Raw genomic sequence first — 15396 nt, 5'->3', positions numbered from 1 at the left:
TAGTGCTGTTGTGACGGATTCTATTCAGGAGGTTGACTAATTTTGAGACCGCGCAAGTCATTAAAAGTAGAGATGCACCAATTACAATTTTCTAGGCCGATTCCGATTTCCGATTTTTCATTGAGTTTGACCTGCCGATACCGATTTTAGCCGATTCTGAATTGAATTTTTTTCTAACCACTTTAGCACACACAAATGTTTATTTTCAATCTTTTCTTTAACCCTTTCACACGTAAGTTTAAATATTCTAACTGACACCCCCACCCCCAGAGTGAGTTTTTTCAAGGCGAACGTTCCCTTTAATGTTTCTATGGCGACGTGTCACGCGATACACCGCATCCATAATACTGTATGACAGATGTGTCGCTTTTCCTTTTTTATTCAAAATATTCACAAACTTGCTTACCATGTCATCAACTAGCCTATCTGATATTCCGATTCTCAAAAACGTGTGAGTGAGTGTGTTTGGTCGTTTTAAAACCTTTATAAATAATCTTGATCTATAACATGAGATGGGTGCCGCAATGTTGTCCTGTTAGTCGGATTTAATTTTACAGCACGTGAATTCATCAGTTTCTCCCGAAATAAATGCAAGAAAGTGGCCGGTGAACTGAGAAGAATAGAGTAAACTTTATATTTACTTCCACTATGTTTGTCTGATATGAATAACACATGTCGGCAAATTATATTTGAATCGATTGTTATTGCTGCTTCCACAGACATCAATGTGTATTTTACAAACTCCAAATGAATTGTTTTACTCATGCTTATGTGCATTTAAATATCTGAAACCTAAAATAAACATTATGAGGTTGAAAACACTGCTTAGTTGTGATATATGACAGCGCTGAACGCGTCCAACTGTGGCTCAGCGCCAGCCAACGCGCGAAAGCACAGTTTGAATCTGGCAGTTATGTGACTAAATGTGGCACCGTACTCTCAGGGGCACAGAAATAAAAATCACATATATGAGACCGTACCGCTCAAAAGGTTAATCATGCGGCGCCCGAGTGCATTTGACCGGCATAAAATCAGCATATGTCAGACTGACCGGCCGGTCGCCGGTCATGGCCGATCACGTGAAAATTGGCCAATTCCGGTCACCAGCCGATCAATCGGTGCATCTCTAATTAAAAGTTGCATTTTCAGTTGAATTTAGGGAAACCACTTGAGACATTTGTTGTGTTGAGCTCTTTCAATTACTTTTGTTTGATTTGTTCATTGCAAACAGTTGAAAGTCTGTAAATTTGCAAATAAACCTGATTTGCAATGGGAGTTGAATAATTTCGATTACAACTGTATTTGAAAGAGCACAGTTATGCCTAAATCCCTTTGATAATTAAAATACAGTTAAGTGCAAGATGTGCAGTGCCAATCTGCCATATACTATAATGAAAACACTATTAAAATAAATTGTTGTAAATTCTTTGTGCTTTAGTTACCCGTGTTTCATCGTTGTTTTCACCTGTGTCCTTACTGTATGTGCAGATGTAAGTTTTAATATTACTTTTATGTTGTGTATATCTGATTAATCCCATATTGGATGCATAAACGCGCTTCAGTTTACCAGTGTTCATTCACTCTTCAACGTCAGCTAAAACGGCAATGCCTACATTATTGACTATAATTGGGTTATTTGAGATGGTTATTTTCCTTTTAGATGTTTTTTTTTTTTTTTTTTTTACACAAAAAACATTGACGATATTGTTGATATTATTGATGATATTATTAATAATCCAGTGTTATTTTTTCAACAGTTTTAATTAAAATCGTTTCTCGTTATAGTGTCGAAAATGCATAGGGATGTCTGGAATTACTTGATAAAGTAGATGAAAATACAGTTAAGCGCAAGATGTGCAGAGTCAATCTGCCATACATAACATTAAAAGGAGAATGCTATTGTAATAAAACATTGTAAATTCTTTGGGTTTAGTCCCGTGTTTCAGCACGTTTTTACAGGAAGAGCGCATCCACAACAGGAATAACACTTTCTGGCTAGCACGTAACTTAGTTCAAGTTCGCTTGCATTTGTCTCCTTTTGTGCCGATATAAGTTGCAATGTTATATTTATGTTGAGTATCTAGGATGTGTCATTGAACGGGCTTCAGATTACTGGTGTTCATTCATTCTTCAGCTTCACCTCTTGCAGCTATTCCTTATAGATATTTATTTTTCGAAAACACTGATGCATATAATCTAGCAGTGTTTTTCTAGTCACAATTTCATATTTTGATAAACATTTCTGTCAGGACCACTATTGTCAAATATGATTGACAATTAGCATAGTTAGGATTGGCGGTATGGTTCTGTTCTGGACAAGAACTCCCTGTGCATCCATGCAGCCTAGCATGGATAAGAGCAGGGAGAGCAGCAATAACCCCCCTTAGGGTAAACCGAACAGAGCCAACATAAATGTATTGCAGATATCATGAATTAATTTTAATGTACGAAATAATTTGAGAATTTAAGTCAGATTCAGGGGGAATCAGAATGCCAAATCCTGACTGGACTAGAGGAGGAGCTGGGGATGGAGGAGGGTAATTAGCGCCTAAGAACGCGATAACTGCTGATAATACTGAAGGAGCTTAATTTCTGTCAGGACCACTATCGTCAAATATGATTGACAGTTAGCATACAGTTTGGATTGGCAGTATGGTTCTGTTCTGGGAAAGAACTCCCTGCGCATCCATGCAGCCTAGCATGGATAAGAGCAGGGAGAGCAGCAATAAGCCCCCAAAACCAAACCATATATATATATTTTTTTTTTTACACTACCCCCAACACGACTGATGCTGATAGAACGGTTCATACATCCTGATGTTAGTGGCATATGTTGAGTACTAAAGATCCAATATTGTGGGGGAAGCAACACCCCAAGCAAGGACACATTGCAAAAAGCGTGTTGCTGTAGTCAATTTAACAGTTGAATAGGATCTATTGGGCAAAGCTTACACCCCTAGCGGCAGCATGTTGTATAATTGCGGAACTATTGCTAAAACTAGTGTAGTTTGGCAGGAGAAGCATACACCCTACACTACAGCAATAGCTCTGACTAGTGGCAGAAAAAACCGATACAACAAGCAAGTTGTATCATCACAGAACTATTGCTAAAACTAGTGTAGTTTGGCAGGGGAAGCATACACCCTACACTGCCTACAGCAATAGCCTAGCTCTGACTAGTGGCAGCAAAATCTGATACAACAAGCATGTTATATAACCATAGGACTAGTATTAAAACTAGTGTAGTCCGGTCGGGGAAGGATACACCCTGTGGCTCTGAGTCATATGCAGTGGGCAACTAAGCACATCAAGTACAGTGTGCTTCCTCATTCATGAAAATGATTTCTGCTCTTGTCGTACTGAATTCCATTGGTTGTGGAGGTGAAGATGACGACTCCCATGATTCCACACTCATTCAAGCTACGATGTTGTTAGTGTTGAATGACAGACCTCTGCGGTGAACATACCTAATGTGTATTTTCACAATATGTTACCAATAATCTAGATAAGCTTTAGCCACAAGCATGTGTTAACTTTAACACAGCATGTTGCAATAATCGGACTGAAAAAAAAAAAGCTAGTTCTTTATTCTATGCAACCAGATAAGGCTAAAACAATGCTTTGATTACCACAGCATGTTGCTTAGTACAGTATGCGCAATAATACTAGAAGCCTAAGTAATGAGCATTCGATAACATTTGCATTAGCAACCAGTACAGTACTGATAGCAATGTTGCTGAAACAACGAAAGCATTTTGCTGATACCTGGATAAGATTAGCACAGCATGTGACACAGCCATGTTCCAAATAACGACTGGGCTAAATAACCATGTTTCCAATAGCAACTAACAGCTTTTAGAGCATTGGTTCTTAAACTTTTTTTGGTCGCGCCCCCCTTTAAACATTTTTTTTTAAAGAAATCTGATCATGTTTACAATAGCAACCAGATAGCCTTAAGAACAAGCGTGTTTAAATTACAACAGATAGCCTTTAGAGCAAGCATATTTCCAATACACTACAGGCCTAGCTTTAAGAACGCCGTGTTTCCAAGAACTAGATGTGTCCGATACCCGACAGAATCAACGCTGAACTGACTCAACTGAATAGTGACTGTTACTATGTCTTTTTAGAGCTGTGCCGCAGAACAGCAGAAATTATTCAGTTTGCACCATGGATTGTTATTTCCTAACTATCACCGCAAGCTGCCTGAATCTGTGCTGCATAGTGCTAAAAGCACAGCATGTGCAATCCGAGCAGTTGCCAATGACAACAGATAAATAACGCATAGCCAATATGATCGCATAAGCCTAGCAAGAATGTTTTAATGAAAATGACTAGATAAGCCCAAGGAACACAGATAGCATTAGCAACAAGCATGTTGCAAATACCCTGATAGCTTTAAGCAATGAGCATTAAAAAGGAACTTAGCTTAGCTTCGTGGAGACTTTCAGAGATGAATGGTGAGTGAATCACATCGAGTCCTGTGTCAGTAATGCAGCGATGCGAGCAGCAATGCAGACTGAGGTCACTTCCAAATCAGGCAGCTTATGATCAATGCGGTGAATCTCGTGTTCAAGTTCACGAACTTGAATTAATCTGAGGTGAAATCACGATTACACGATTCCTTGTGAGATGATGCAGTTTGCCTGCCAAATTTCACCATCTAATTAGCTCCTGAAAAACACGATAGCTGCTGATAATACTGAAGGAGCTTATATGTAGCCAATACAGTGATAGGCGTCGTATTCCTATAGGTAGACGTGGATCAGCTGAGAGTCAGCTGATGCAAGTCAACTAACGTGACTTGCCAGAACCGACGCTACGCTTAATTTTCATGTCATTTTTATTTGTCAACAGTGTTTTAAATAAAATATTTTCATTATCACAGAAAACTTTCTGCATTTTCACAATTTCAAAAAACATAATTTAGTCTGATTTATAGGCTTGTTTTCCTCAAGGGGACCAAAAAATGTCTGCACACGGACAAGGATTTCAGATATTGCCATCTTTGTGGGGACATTTTGTCCTCACAACGTAGGGTTTACCTGGACCACACACACAAACACACACACACATGGTTGATGATCTTGCAATAGCTTTTGAGTGGTTACAACAGTCTAGGATGTTTTTAAAGATAAATGTAAGTCCAGAAAGTGAACTCCTGACCCTCTGATTAACCACACCCATTGTGTCCACTGAACCATGAGCAACCTGACAAAGAGCATCTGGCACAATACAGTGCTGTACAGGTCCCTGAGACCTCCTGCACCCCCCACCCCATTCCCAGATAGCACACGCTTCTGAAAACTCCAGTTGTCACGGAAACCATTGTTTTGCCCTCCTTCTTCCTGCCATGCATTCCTTCTCACAATGCGTTGAAAAGCAAATTGGCCTTTGACAAAGCGCTGGAGGACTGTTTAGGAATGAGAGCCGAGGAGATTGGAGTGGATGAAAGACACACAAGGGTAAGAAAACACACTCCAATCAAACGAATAAAAAAAGGAAAAGAGCGGAAAAGAGTGAACAACAAGGGGGAGCCGACTTTGAGAGCTGGTCATTTCAGCAGTCTGGAAGCACTGGTACCTGATATCACTTAGACAGATGTTATCTGCCCTTCCCGCAGATGGGCAGACACAGGATGAGTGAAGGAGTAGAGAAAAGACAAACACATGGAAAAAGATCAGACACCCAATGAGAGTTCAGAACTTTTTTCAGACATACTGATACAGACACTCCAGAACAGTCAAAAACAGCATGTGTTTGTTCCTTTAATGCCATTAACACAATATGAACAAGTTAGACATTGCTTCAAAAGCCAGCTTGGTGACATCTGACACCCGTAGTAATCCTGAGATGCTCTGACTAACAATAAGGTAAGCTATGAGACTGTTCCAGATGTGCTGAATCAGGCGTATGGTGCTGTGGGTGGTCAAATCTCTTCCCCACTTATTCTCTGCAGTAGGTATTTGAATTTTATTTTTTGAAGAGAACTCTCAAGGTCTAATTGACAGTGTGTAGCTTGATCATCTGTAAATCCATTCTATTGCATCTGTTTAAGATGATAAAGAACAAAAAGCCAAATCATACTTGCAATAGTGAAGTTATACTGAATATCTACAACATGGATGAGTTTTCTGGGGCCACTAAGCTGGAGTCCTTAAATAAAGGTACTGTCATATTAGCAAAATATTGCGGGGCAAAAAAGGTCAATTGTCTATTATTAGAGTAGCGATGTATGAAGCATGGCTCACACAGAAGTCACTTTCAAACCAAGCAGCTGGTCAATGTGGTGAATTTGCGTGACCAACTTCAAAACAATACAAAATCTGTATGGGGAAATCTCATGTGGGTTCCTATTAAAATGTTTGGATTTCGTCCATGAAAATTTGCTGGTGTGACTGCACCTAAACAGCAGTCGTGCATAAATAGTGACTGCAGAGTCAAAGCGTTTGGAAGTCACACATTTTTAATGATAGTTGCCGATCCGAGGCAATGTAATACAACAATGACTGCTGCGTCAAAGTTGAGCAGACTTTAATTTGTAAATGGACAGCGACACAATGTGGTGACTATCAAAAGAAATGAAAACAATGGAGCTCACGTAATCCAACAAGCGGACACTGAAACCAGCAGAGATTTAATGGATGCCATGTGTATTTAGGTTTAAAGTTGTTTCAGCAGTTCTATAAACATTTCAAAATCTAAAAATATGCAAAATATCACTAAATAGGGCCATACTCAAAAATAAAGGCTGTGCAAAAGATAATTTCAAATCATCATAGAGGTGTTCCATTTATCATCTTTTTCCATGGCAGTACTTGCAAACAGTGTCAAACATAAGAAGTAGAAAACAAAAGCAAGAGGAAAATAGTGAAGGAGAAAAAAACAGTTCATCATCCTCACAGTTCTTCCAGATAGGGCAGGTTTCTGAAGACATTAGCAGGCAGCTCAGTGATGTTGTTCATGCTGATGTCCCTATGGAAACAAAAGAATAACATGTTCATAGTGGTTGTTGAGCAGTACTATTTATATAGGTTAACATAATATAACACAAACATTTACATTTGCTCTTTGGATGCATTTCTTTTTTGGATATACATTTTATGGTTGGTTTCTTCACAATTTTTTATGGAAGAGAAGAGATCATGGATAGCTTGTGCTGGGATTTCGCTCACGTGACAACATAACTAAAACTGACTGTGTGCAGACACTTATTTCAACCAGAACTTAAAGAGATTTCATGGTCATATCATGATTGTTTTAAAGGTACTCCCTCTGCAATCCAAAAATACCATTTACTAAAAATAAAACTGTAAAAATGCGTGAATTAGTTAAGCATATTGTTATTGTAAATGTAAAATAAATAATAAGACAATATATGGAAAACAAAAGAAAGTAAAATTACGCCTTTAACACAATTCAAAATAGAACTCAAAAAGTGTGCCATAAGGCAATGTACATTATTTCAATTTGATACATTTCTTTTGAATGGTCCCTCCCACAGATCATGTTCATGCTTTACAAGTTCGAACAGAGACCTGTATGTCTGTGACGACTGATAAGACCTGAATCCAGATCAGACAGTGAGATCAAGCATCACGCAACAATAACTGAAGAAAGCAAAGTGTATTTGATGTCATCAGCGCTGCACTATGGTGTTTTACCTCTACTGTCATGCAAGTACGACATCAGTGGCTTATAAGTTTTTGCTTGGGAGATGAGTTTGAAAAGCTATAAATGTTTGCATTTCCAACCAAAAATCTATTTTTCACATATACATATTCATACATATAATCTTTATTTCCCATCATCCTTCATAATCTCTCCTGCTTTGTGCAAATATACATTGTGCAAATATTTTGACGATCCCAGCCTTTTAGCTGTGGCTCCATACAGAAGATAAAGTGATTTCTGAGTTAGCCATGGATAATGCAGTGGGTTACACATCATTGAGTACAACCACATTGAGTATTCCCGTTAATAATGTCCAACTGTCCATAAAAAAAAAAAAAAAAAAAAGAAGTTTTTAGGAAGGACTATTACTATTACAACCTTGATCATCATGAAATCTAATTTTCATCCAATGAGGCGGTTCAAATTTCCTGGTATAGTAATAATTTACATAGAAACAAAGTGCACACTGTATGGCTAAATTATCAGAATTGAGTCAGATTTGTGAACAAAGTGCTGTTTGTATGTCTGTTGCTGTGCATCAAGCCTGACAGACTTCTTTTTCAAACATTAAGTAGTAGACTCCATTATTATGTTGCTTCAGTCTATGTATACAGAAAAAGATGGGTTGATAAATAGGTTCATAAAGCATTTTTTAAAAATGAGATGTTCTTTTCCCAGGGACTGTCAAGCTTTAAAACAAAAGCTTAAAAAATTAGCTTGGGCTACTTTTATTGTGCTTTTTGTCATCTTGAAGTTTGACAGCCCCTGGTCACAATTCACTTTCATTGTACAGTAAGTAAGAACATCCATTTTCTGAAAAAACTGCAAGAGAAAAATAAAGCATTCAGGTTTGGAATGAGTAAATGATTGTGAAGTATTCCTTTAATGAAGCGAAATCCTCTATTTTTCCCTCACTCTCTTTTTTCTTCTCTTAATTTCAATAAAACTATCTCTGTCCCTCCTTCTCTCCCTAAGGCTCTGAAGTTCTGAGCATAGAGAGAACGGAGGCTGTCAAGGAGACGGAGAGATAGCATGTAGCAGCATGACAAAAATGCAGGCAGTACACAAAGTGTTTTCCTCTCTCTTTCTCTTTCTCCATTTGGGCTGAAAGGTGAAATGTGTGGGCAGCTAGAAAAGCAAATGGTAGATCCGCAGTGAGAAAGGTCAGAACACTGACCTTAAAACACCCACCGTTAGTGACGCCACAACACAAACTCACAGAGAGGAAATGAGAACCAGTGCATGTAGATCATAATAAGTGTGTTTTTATGTGGCATTCTAGTTGTTATACATTTCAGTCCTCTTGTTTATTTATCCTGCCGTATTCCAGCCAGAATTGAGTGTGTGTGTTTCTGTCTTTGTTCTGGAGGAGATGCAGGTTTTTTCAGCTGGGGCCGAGATCTTGATTAAGAATCCATTATGTGCGGCTTCAAAAGCTGGGCTGCACACAGTAGACGTGGAGACGGGGTCTGACGGAGCCCAACAAACATGCTACAATAGCTAATGAGGCACATCCCCATCCCTGAAGGTAGAGAAAAACAAGGGGAAGAGAGTCTTCACCATCTTGTATTTCACTGCAAGGGCTGTCTTGAGTCTTGAAAGCGTATATGAGCATGAGGGCCTCTGGCCACACTGTGTATCAGATTACCCCCCCATCTCACACACCGAAAGGGGCCTCCCTATCCCCCCTGCAGCTATGACCTTCCATCGCTCCGCTATCTTTTTTCCTTTTTTGATCCGCAGGTTACCTGCCCTATCCAATTACCCTTCAGGCTGCTTTCAATGGACCATGTACCACCCTTTCTCCTCTCATTCCTTATCACTCACTCCTTCTCTCTCTTTCCCTCTTGGTGGTGTCCCTGGACCCCTATTTGTGCAGCGGTCCCGGTGGTCCTCTGGATACATTATGTATTACTGACAGTCCTGTTCCTCCTGTACTCACACACACACACACACACACACACACACACACTCCTCCACGCCCGCAGCCTTTCGTCCTACTGCAAACTCTCTGTCTTTTGGCTGAGGTGAGCAGGATGAGAGAGAGAGAAAGAAGACCATGTGTATGTGTGTTTGGGTCTGTGAATGTGATCTCTATCCCTGAGTAGCAGGTTTCCTCATTAGGGGCCAGGGGCCGCACTGCAGTGACAAAGACAGGGACGGAGACAGAGGCCTACTGGAGCCGTTACCGGAGGAAACTCTATCCTATGAGACTGATAACGTGTGCTCTTAAAGAATGTGTGCATTTGTAACTGCTTCAGACCAGTTCTACTGCATTTATGTTTAAATAAAGCATACTTATTAACCTTGTGCATTTGGACCTTAAAGGTGATGTGTCTCGTTTATATGTCACCAAACTGAATTGTAAAAATATTAACAAGTCTAAAACTTCTACACTGAAAAAATTTAACAAACATTTACAAAGAAATGGCAAGTTCTGTGTGATATATAGAGATGCACAATATTGGATTTTTACCGATATGCAGATATCATCCATTTGAAAAAAAAAAAAAAAAAAAAAAAAAATTTTATATATACAGTGCTATGCATAAGTTTAGACACCCATACTAAATTTGACTAAAAAGAGGAATAAAAAATCATCTTTTGGAAACTGAACTTAATGCCTTAATTTAAAAAATTAGGAAAAATCCAACCTTTAAGGACACCAATTTTCTTTGTGAATGAATAATGTATCGTAAATAAATAAATGTTCTTCCTTAAAATACAGGGTGCATAAGTTTGGACACCCCTATGTTAAATTCCCATAGAGGCAGGCAGATTTTTATTTTTAAGTATTTAAAAAAAAAAATTTTTTAGGATACTATGCATCCTGATAAAGTTCCCTTGGCCTTTGGAATTAAAATAGCCCCACATCATCACATAGCTTTCACCATACCTAGAGATTGGCATGGTTTTATTTCAGTTAGCCTAAAAGCTAGTTTGATTTGCATTGAGAGATGATCTTATGGAAAGTACCCCATGCCAATCTCTAGGTATGGTGAAGGCTATGTGATGATGTGGGGCTATTTTAATTCCAAAGGCCAAGGGAACTTTATCAGGATGCATAGTATCCTAAACAAAAAATAAAAAAAAATACTTAAAAATAAAAATCTGCCGACCTCTATGGGAATTTAACATAGGGGTGTCCAAACTTATGCACCCTGTATTTTAAGGAAGAACATTTATTTATTTACGATACATTATTCATTCACAAAGAAAATTGGTGTCCTTAAAGGTTGGATTTTTCCTAATTTTTTTAAATTAAGGCATTAAGTTCAATTTCCAAAAGATGATTTTTTATTCCTCTTTTTAGTCAACTTTAGCATGGGTGTCTAAACTTATGCATAGCACTGTATATAATTTAATTTACAAGTGTCAGGTTTGTGATTTTTATTAGGCATTAGTCAGCTGCTGACCATTAAATCAAATCAGACTCGTGACTTTAAGACATTAATTACTGCTTTATTTATTCAGAAACAGAAATAACAAATGTTATTTTATTAGTCTAATAACAAGTTCACTTCAAGAATGACCAAACTGCTGACATGATCTTATGGCTAGTGGTCCTTGCACACATGGGAGTTATTGCAGGCGCATAATCACCACGTCATCTTATCTGCAAGGCATATTGGCATCATTTTTTTCATATCGGGCCAATGCCGATGATATTTTAAGCCTTTAAGATTTCAATGATATTCCAATAATATTATGCATCCCTAGTAATATAGTCAGATTGGTTATTTTTATAATTATCATCATTATTTCTTGAAGAACACTCTACTGTGCAACGTCACGCATGCTTCAGTATGTATAGTAGACGAAACTGCAGTGTTTATTCACATCATAGAGACACACAGAACATGCAGACTTAATATTTCAATAGCAGTCTTTTTGTGCATATAGCGATTTGATTCATTGTACAGTCCAACGTTTGATTTATTCATCCAAAAATTGACAAATTCAGTGACATTCCACTTTATACAGTAATTTCCATTTGTGATTCCATCCGTGTTTTCTGCATCGTGAAAATCCAACATGTAATGGTATTTGCCTTGTTAAATTGAGTTAACGGTAGTTGTGTGGAATATTTACTGTTGTGTTGTAAAGTTATAACCATTAGAAAGAAGGGTATGCAGTTAATAGAGGTCCCCTCTCAATACACTCTACATAGCGCTCTCTGTGGCCACTGAACAGATGCAACAATAGTTTCAGCTATGCGCTGGTATGGCGCTATTTGAAAAATACATGTCGTACGCGAAATTTAAACTGGTATACCGGCCAAGCACTAACCCAAAACATACTTGAGCATGTTGAATGAAAACGTTAAAAGTCTTGTTTTAAACACCAGTGACAGAACGATAATGTAAAACCTGACGGGTATTGTGAAGGTGAAATCCTGCAACATGCTCAAACAGTTAAAGATTTCAGCTTGCAAAGGCAGATACAATTTGGCATTGTCATTAAATTACTAACTCTAGGAATACAAATAAGGACCACCCTAAGCGCTACAGATGGAGCGTGACTGAATGGAAAATACATACTACAAACATGGAAGGAAGAAGAAAAAGCCTTGTGTTAGGAGAGCTCAGGAACATGTCAAGTCTCAACAGAGCACTGCAGATTTTCTGCCTGTCAGTAAGAGTAACAGAAAAAGAGCAGGAAAGAGACAGAAGCCTAGTTAAACTCATGCTATAGGACAGAGAACATTGATTTATGAATGATAGCCTTATTTTCTAAGAGGATAGCGTCATTCACCTTTTCTAAAACAACATTTATTCTTTTAGAGCTTAATGCAAGATGCTCTCTAAATCACTCTGAAAGAAGCACAACAAGCCTGTTTGTCCTGGAATGAACACTCAGGGGCAAATTCACTAAACGTTTAAAATTTTGCACAACACCTTAGCACAAAAACCTGTGCATATTCACTTACTACATGTACTGCAGTCTAATTCAGTTTTTCAAAAAATTACAAAGCATATGAGATTAGACCTACAGCCAGACATATACTATAAATATCTGCTATTTATCCAATAGGCCTGTTCTTCAGTTATAACAAAATGCAATGCTGTTTTGAGTATTATTCTATAGAGACCTACTAGATGACACTTATCGGTATAATAAAATATATGAAAATGATTGGCCCTGTAAAAAAACATTTAAATATAAATTTAGTTAATATTTAAATATTTCAAAAGCTGTACGATTTTGAATAAATTGAGAATCACTTTTTTGTGTTTCATACAGAGATCACGATTCTCCCACAATCCTGCACAGACAACTAAACAAAACACTGAACAACATTATCTGAAACGCCAAGTTACTCTATTTTGATCGCTACTTTAGACATCAGTGTCTATATTCAAAGTATAAACTTTCATCCCAGTAATTATGTGATCATTTGAATATTTTTAACACAGAAATCACAATACTTTGTGGTTAAAAAGACCGTTTGTGAAGCTATTTCATACCTAAACATGACTGCTTTCTCTGGATCAGAGTGCGAACACAGATTTGAGTATTCTGGTATGATTTCGTCATAGCTTTAATAGACAGTTAGACACAGGCGAATCGTTGTCATTTAGGAATCGCGTGGGTGTTTGAATCGAGATTGAAATCTTTTAATGATTAATCATACAGCTCTATTAAATATCAGACAAAAATATCAGTAAAAATGATTAGCGGATTATCTCGATTAGCGATCTACCCTCAGAACCAACCTGAAAGATCCAGAATTGAGCTGGCCAAATTGCATTCACCATAGACTTTGTGGGTGTGTTTACAGCGTTACTAATTATTTTGTGAATCAGATGGTAAAACAATACAGAAAGTGTGTCCATGAACATTTGCAGGAATCCAATCAATAGCAACTGCCCTCTGCAGGCTCTCAAACTCCTCCGCTCAGACCCTGAGGGTTAACTTTTACATTTCCACTGCACCAGTGAAACATGGGAGCATCCGCGTGTCGGCAAACCACACCAGCACCGCAGCAGGCCTTTCGGTGGCCGCAGCTGCCCACAGAGACCCACATCACAGCTGGGCCAGCCCGCTCACAGCCCTGCCAAGCCCTGAAGGAGCCCAGCCACAGCCTGCCCCATGATAAAGCCCGTAGATGTGCTGTGCGTGTGTGTGTTATGGCATGGGTGGGTCTTGTTCACCGGCTGGCTTTTAGACCAAAAACGGAGAGGCGTTTCTGTGACAACTCCATTTTGATTGACAGCCCTTCAAATGATGTCTTTTAAAGAACAAGCATAAAAAAGGGTGTGCGCCTTAAAAATGTGCTCATGAAATGAGACTTTTTATCTCATTTTATATAAATGTTTGTTTATCTCACATGGGCCTACATCTAATCTTATTCAGGGCTTTTTAGACACTTGTGTATAATATAAGGGTGTTCCATCGTTATTGACCGATAATATGATTTGTATAGTTTGATCAGTGGTCTCTATAAAGGCCGGTGTAATATTAAAGAAATGTGTCTCATTAATGTTAATCAAACAACAAAAGACAAAGAAAACAAATATAGTAGATTTAGTAGAATTAATCTATATTAAATGTATACAGTGAAGACTGTGAATTTATACAGTTTGATTACTTTCTGTTCATAAAGTTTTATTATTCTTATTTATTTCATAGGAATGCTATATTTATTAAGCTCTAAGCTGTTCCTAATCACCTCTGAGAGAGGAAATGTAATATGTTGCACATGTTCCTTACCAATAAATAAAGAGTTGTCAATTCATGATACTTCCACATCTCTTACATTTATTATACTTCAAATACATTGTTGTTAAGAATAGTTGGCTTATTATTTATTTCGGTGATAGGTATTGGCCAATACTGCTTCCAGTGATTGGTAATCGGTGATCATCCCCACAAATCCTGATCGGAACACAGCTAAATAACACAGTAATGTAAAGTCCGATTAGTTTGTGTAATAATTAAATTCATTTTCCAACATTTTGAGTGCGCAACTTGTGGGATTAATTAAAATGGTGAGCAATAACTACAATCCCACAATCCTGAGTTTCAGGGCCTGAGTAGGGCTCAGGGTTTGTTGTTTCAAGCAGGACCTCCACCCTGAATTTGAAGCACATTAGTCTCTTCTCACAAGCAGAAAGCCTGATGGTTTGTTTTCCCTTCAGCATTACATACAGTAGAGGTTGAACGCTAAACACTGGAAGCCTATCAGTGGGTTGGATGATGTCATGCCTGACAAATTCCTCTCCTTCTCTACACAAGAGACAAGTTTGAGTCATATTTGAGCTCCAGCACACTGGCTGTCATTCAGAAGACAATTGTACGGTTTGAACTACAAAATTATAAAAAGCAGAAAGATAAGTAAACGGATTGCCTTCTAGTTCATAAGCTCAGTGTAAGACACCTTTCCAAAAGAAGGATAGGCCTGATGGCCCTCAAAGATAGGGCATAAGCTTTACATACTAATTCAAACACAGTACTTGGTTCTTTAAATGTTTGGGAAGACAGCACTTAAATGTTTTTCTTAAAATGTTTGGGAAAAGAGTGCCGTCTGACGCAGAACATGGGATTTAAACTCTGAGTAATGAGTTCCAGTCTAAACCCTCTTTGAACGAAACTACCTGAGATCCTTAAAAAAAAAAAAATCTACAGACTTACCCAATACTTAAAGAAGAGAAGACGACCACACACATGCACACATAATTTATACCCTATGAAAAAAAGTATATATATAAAAAATATATA

The 15396-nt window shown here is 38.0% G+C and overlaps 2 protein-coding genes across 2 annotated transcripts in view; one reads left to right on the top strand and one right to left on the bottom strand.

Annotated features, from left to right (window-relative positions):
- The window catches only part of lgr4 (leucine-rich repeat containing G protein-coupled receptor 4), a 55874-nt gene that overhangs the window by 26194 nt on the left and 14284 nt on the right, over positions 1–15396 (bottom strand). The window contains exon 3 of the mRNA XM_084404605.1: positions 6904–6975. Coding sequence (XP_084260731.1) covers positions 6904–6975 — 72 coding nt within the window. The remainder of the gene's footprint in view (positions 1–6903; positions 6976–15396) is intronic.
- The window catches only part of kcna4 (potassium voltage-gated channel, shaker-related subfamily, member 4), a 108826-nt gene that overhangs the window by 87715 nt on the left and 5715 nt on the right, over positions 1–15396 (top strand). The gene's annotated exons all lie outside the window — the stretch shown is intronic.

Source organism: Rutilus rutilus, assembly GCF_951802725.1.
Source record: "Rutilus rutilus genome assembly, chromosome: 3".
NCBI lineage: Eukaryota > Metazoa > Chordata > Actinopteri > Cypriniformes > Leuciscidae > Rutilus > Rutilus rutilus.
The sequence above is the reverse complement of the archived record's forward strand: the minus strand, read 5'-3'. Positions and strand labels throughout refer to the sequence as shown.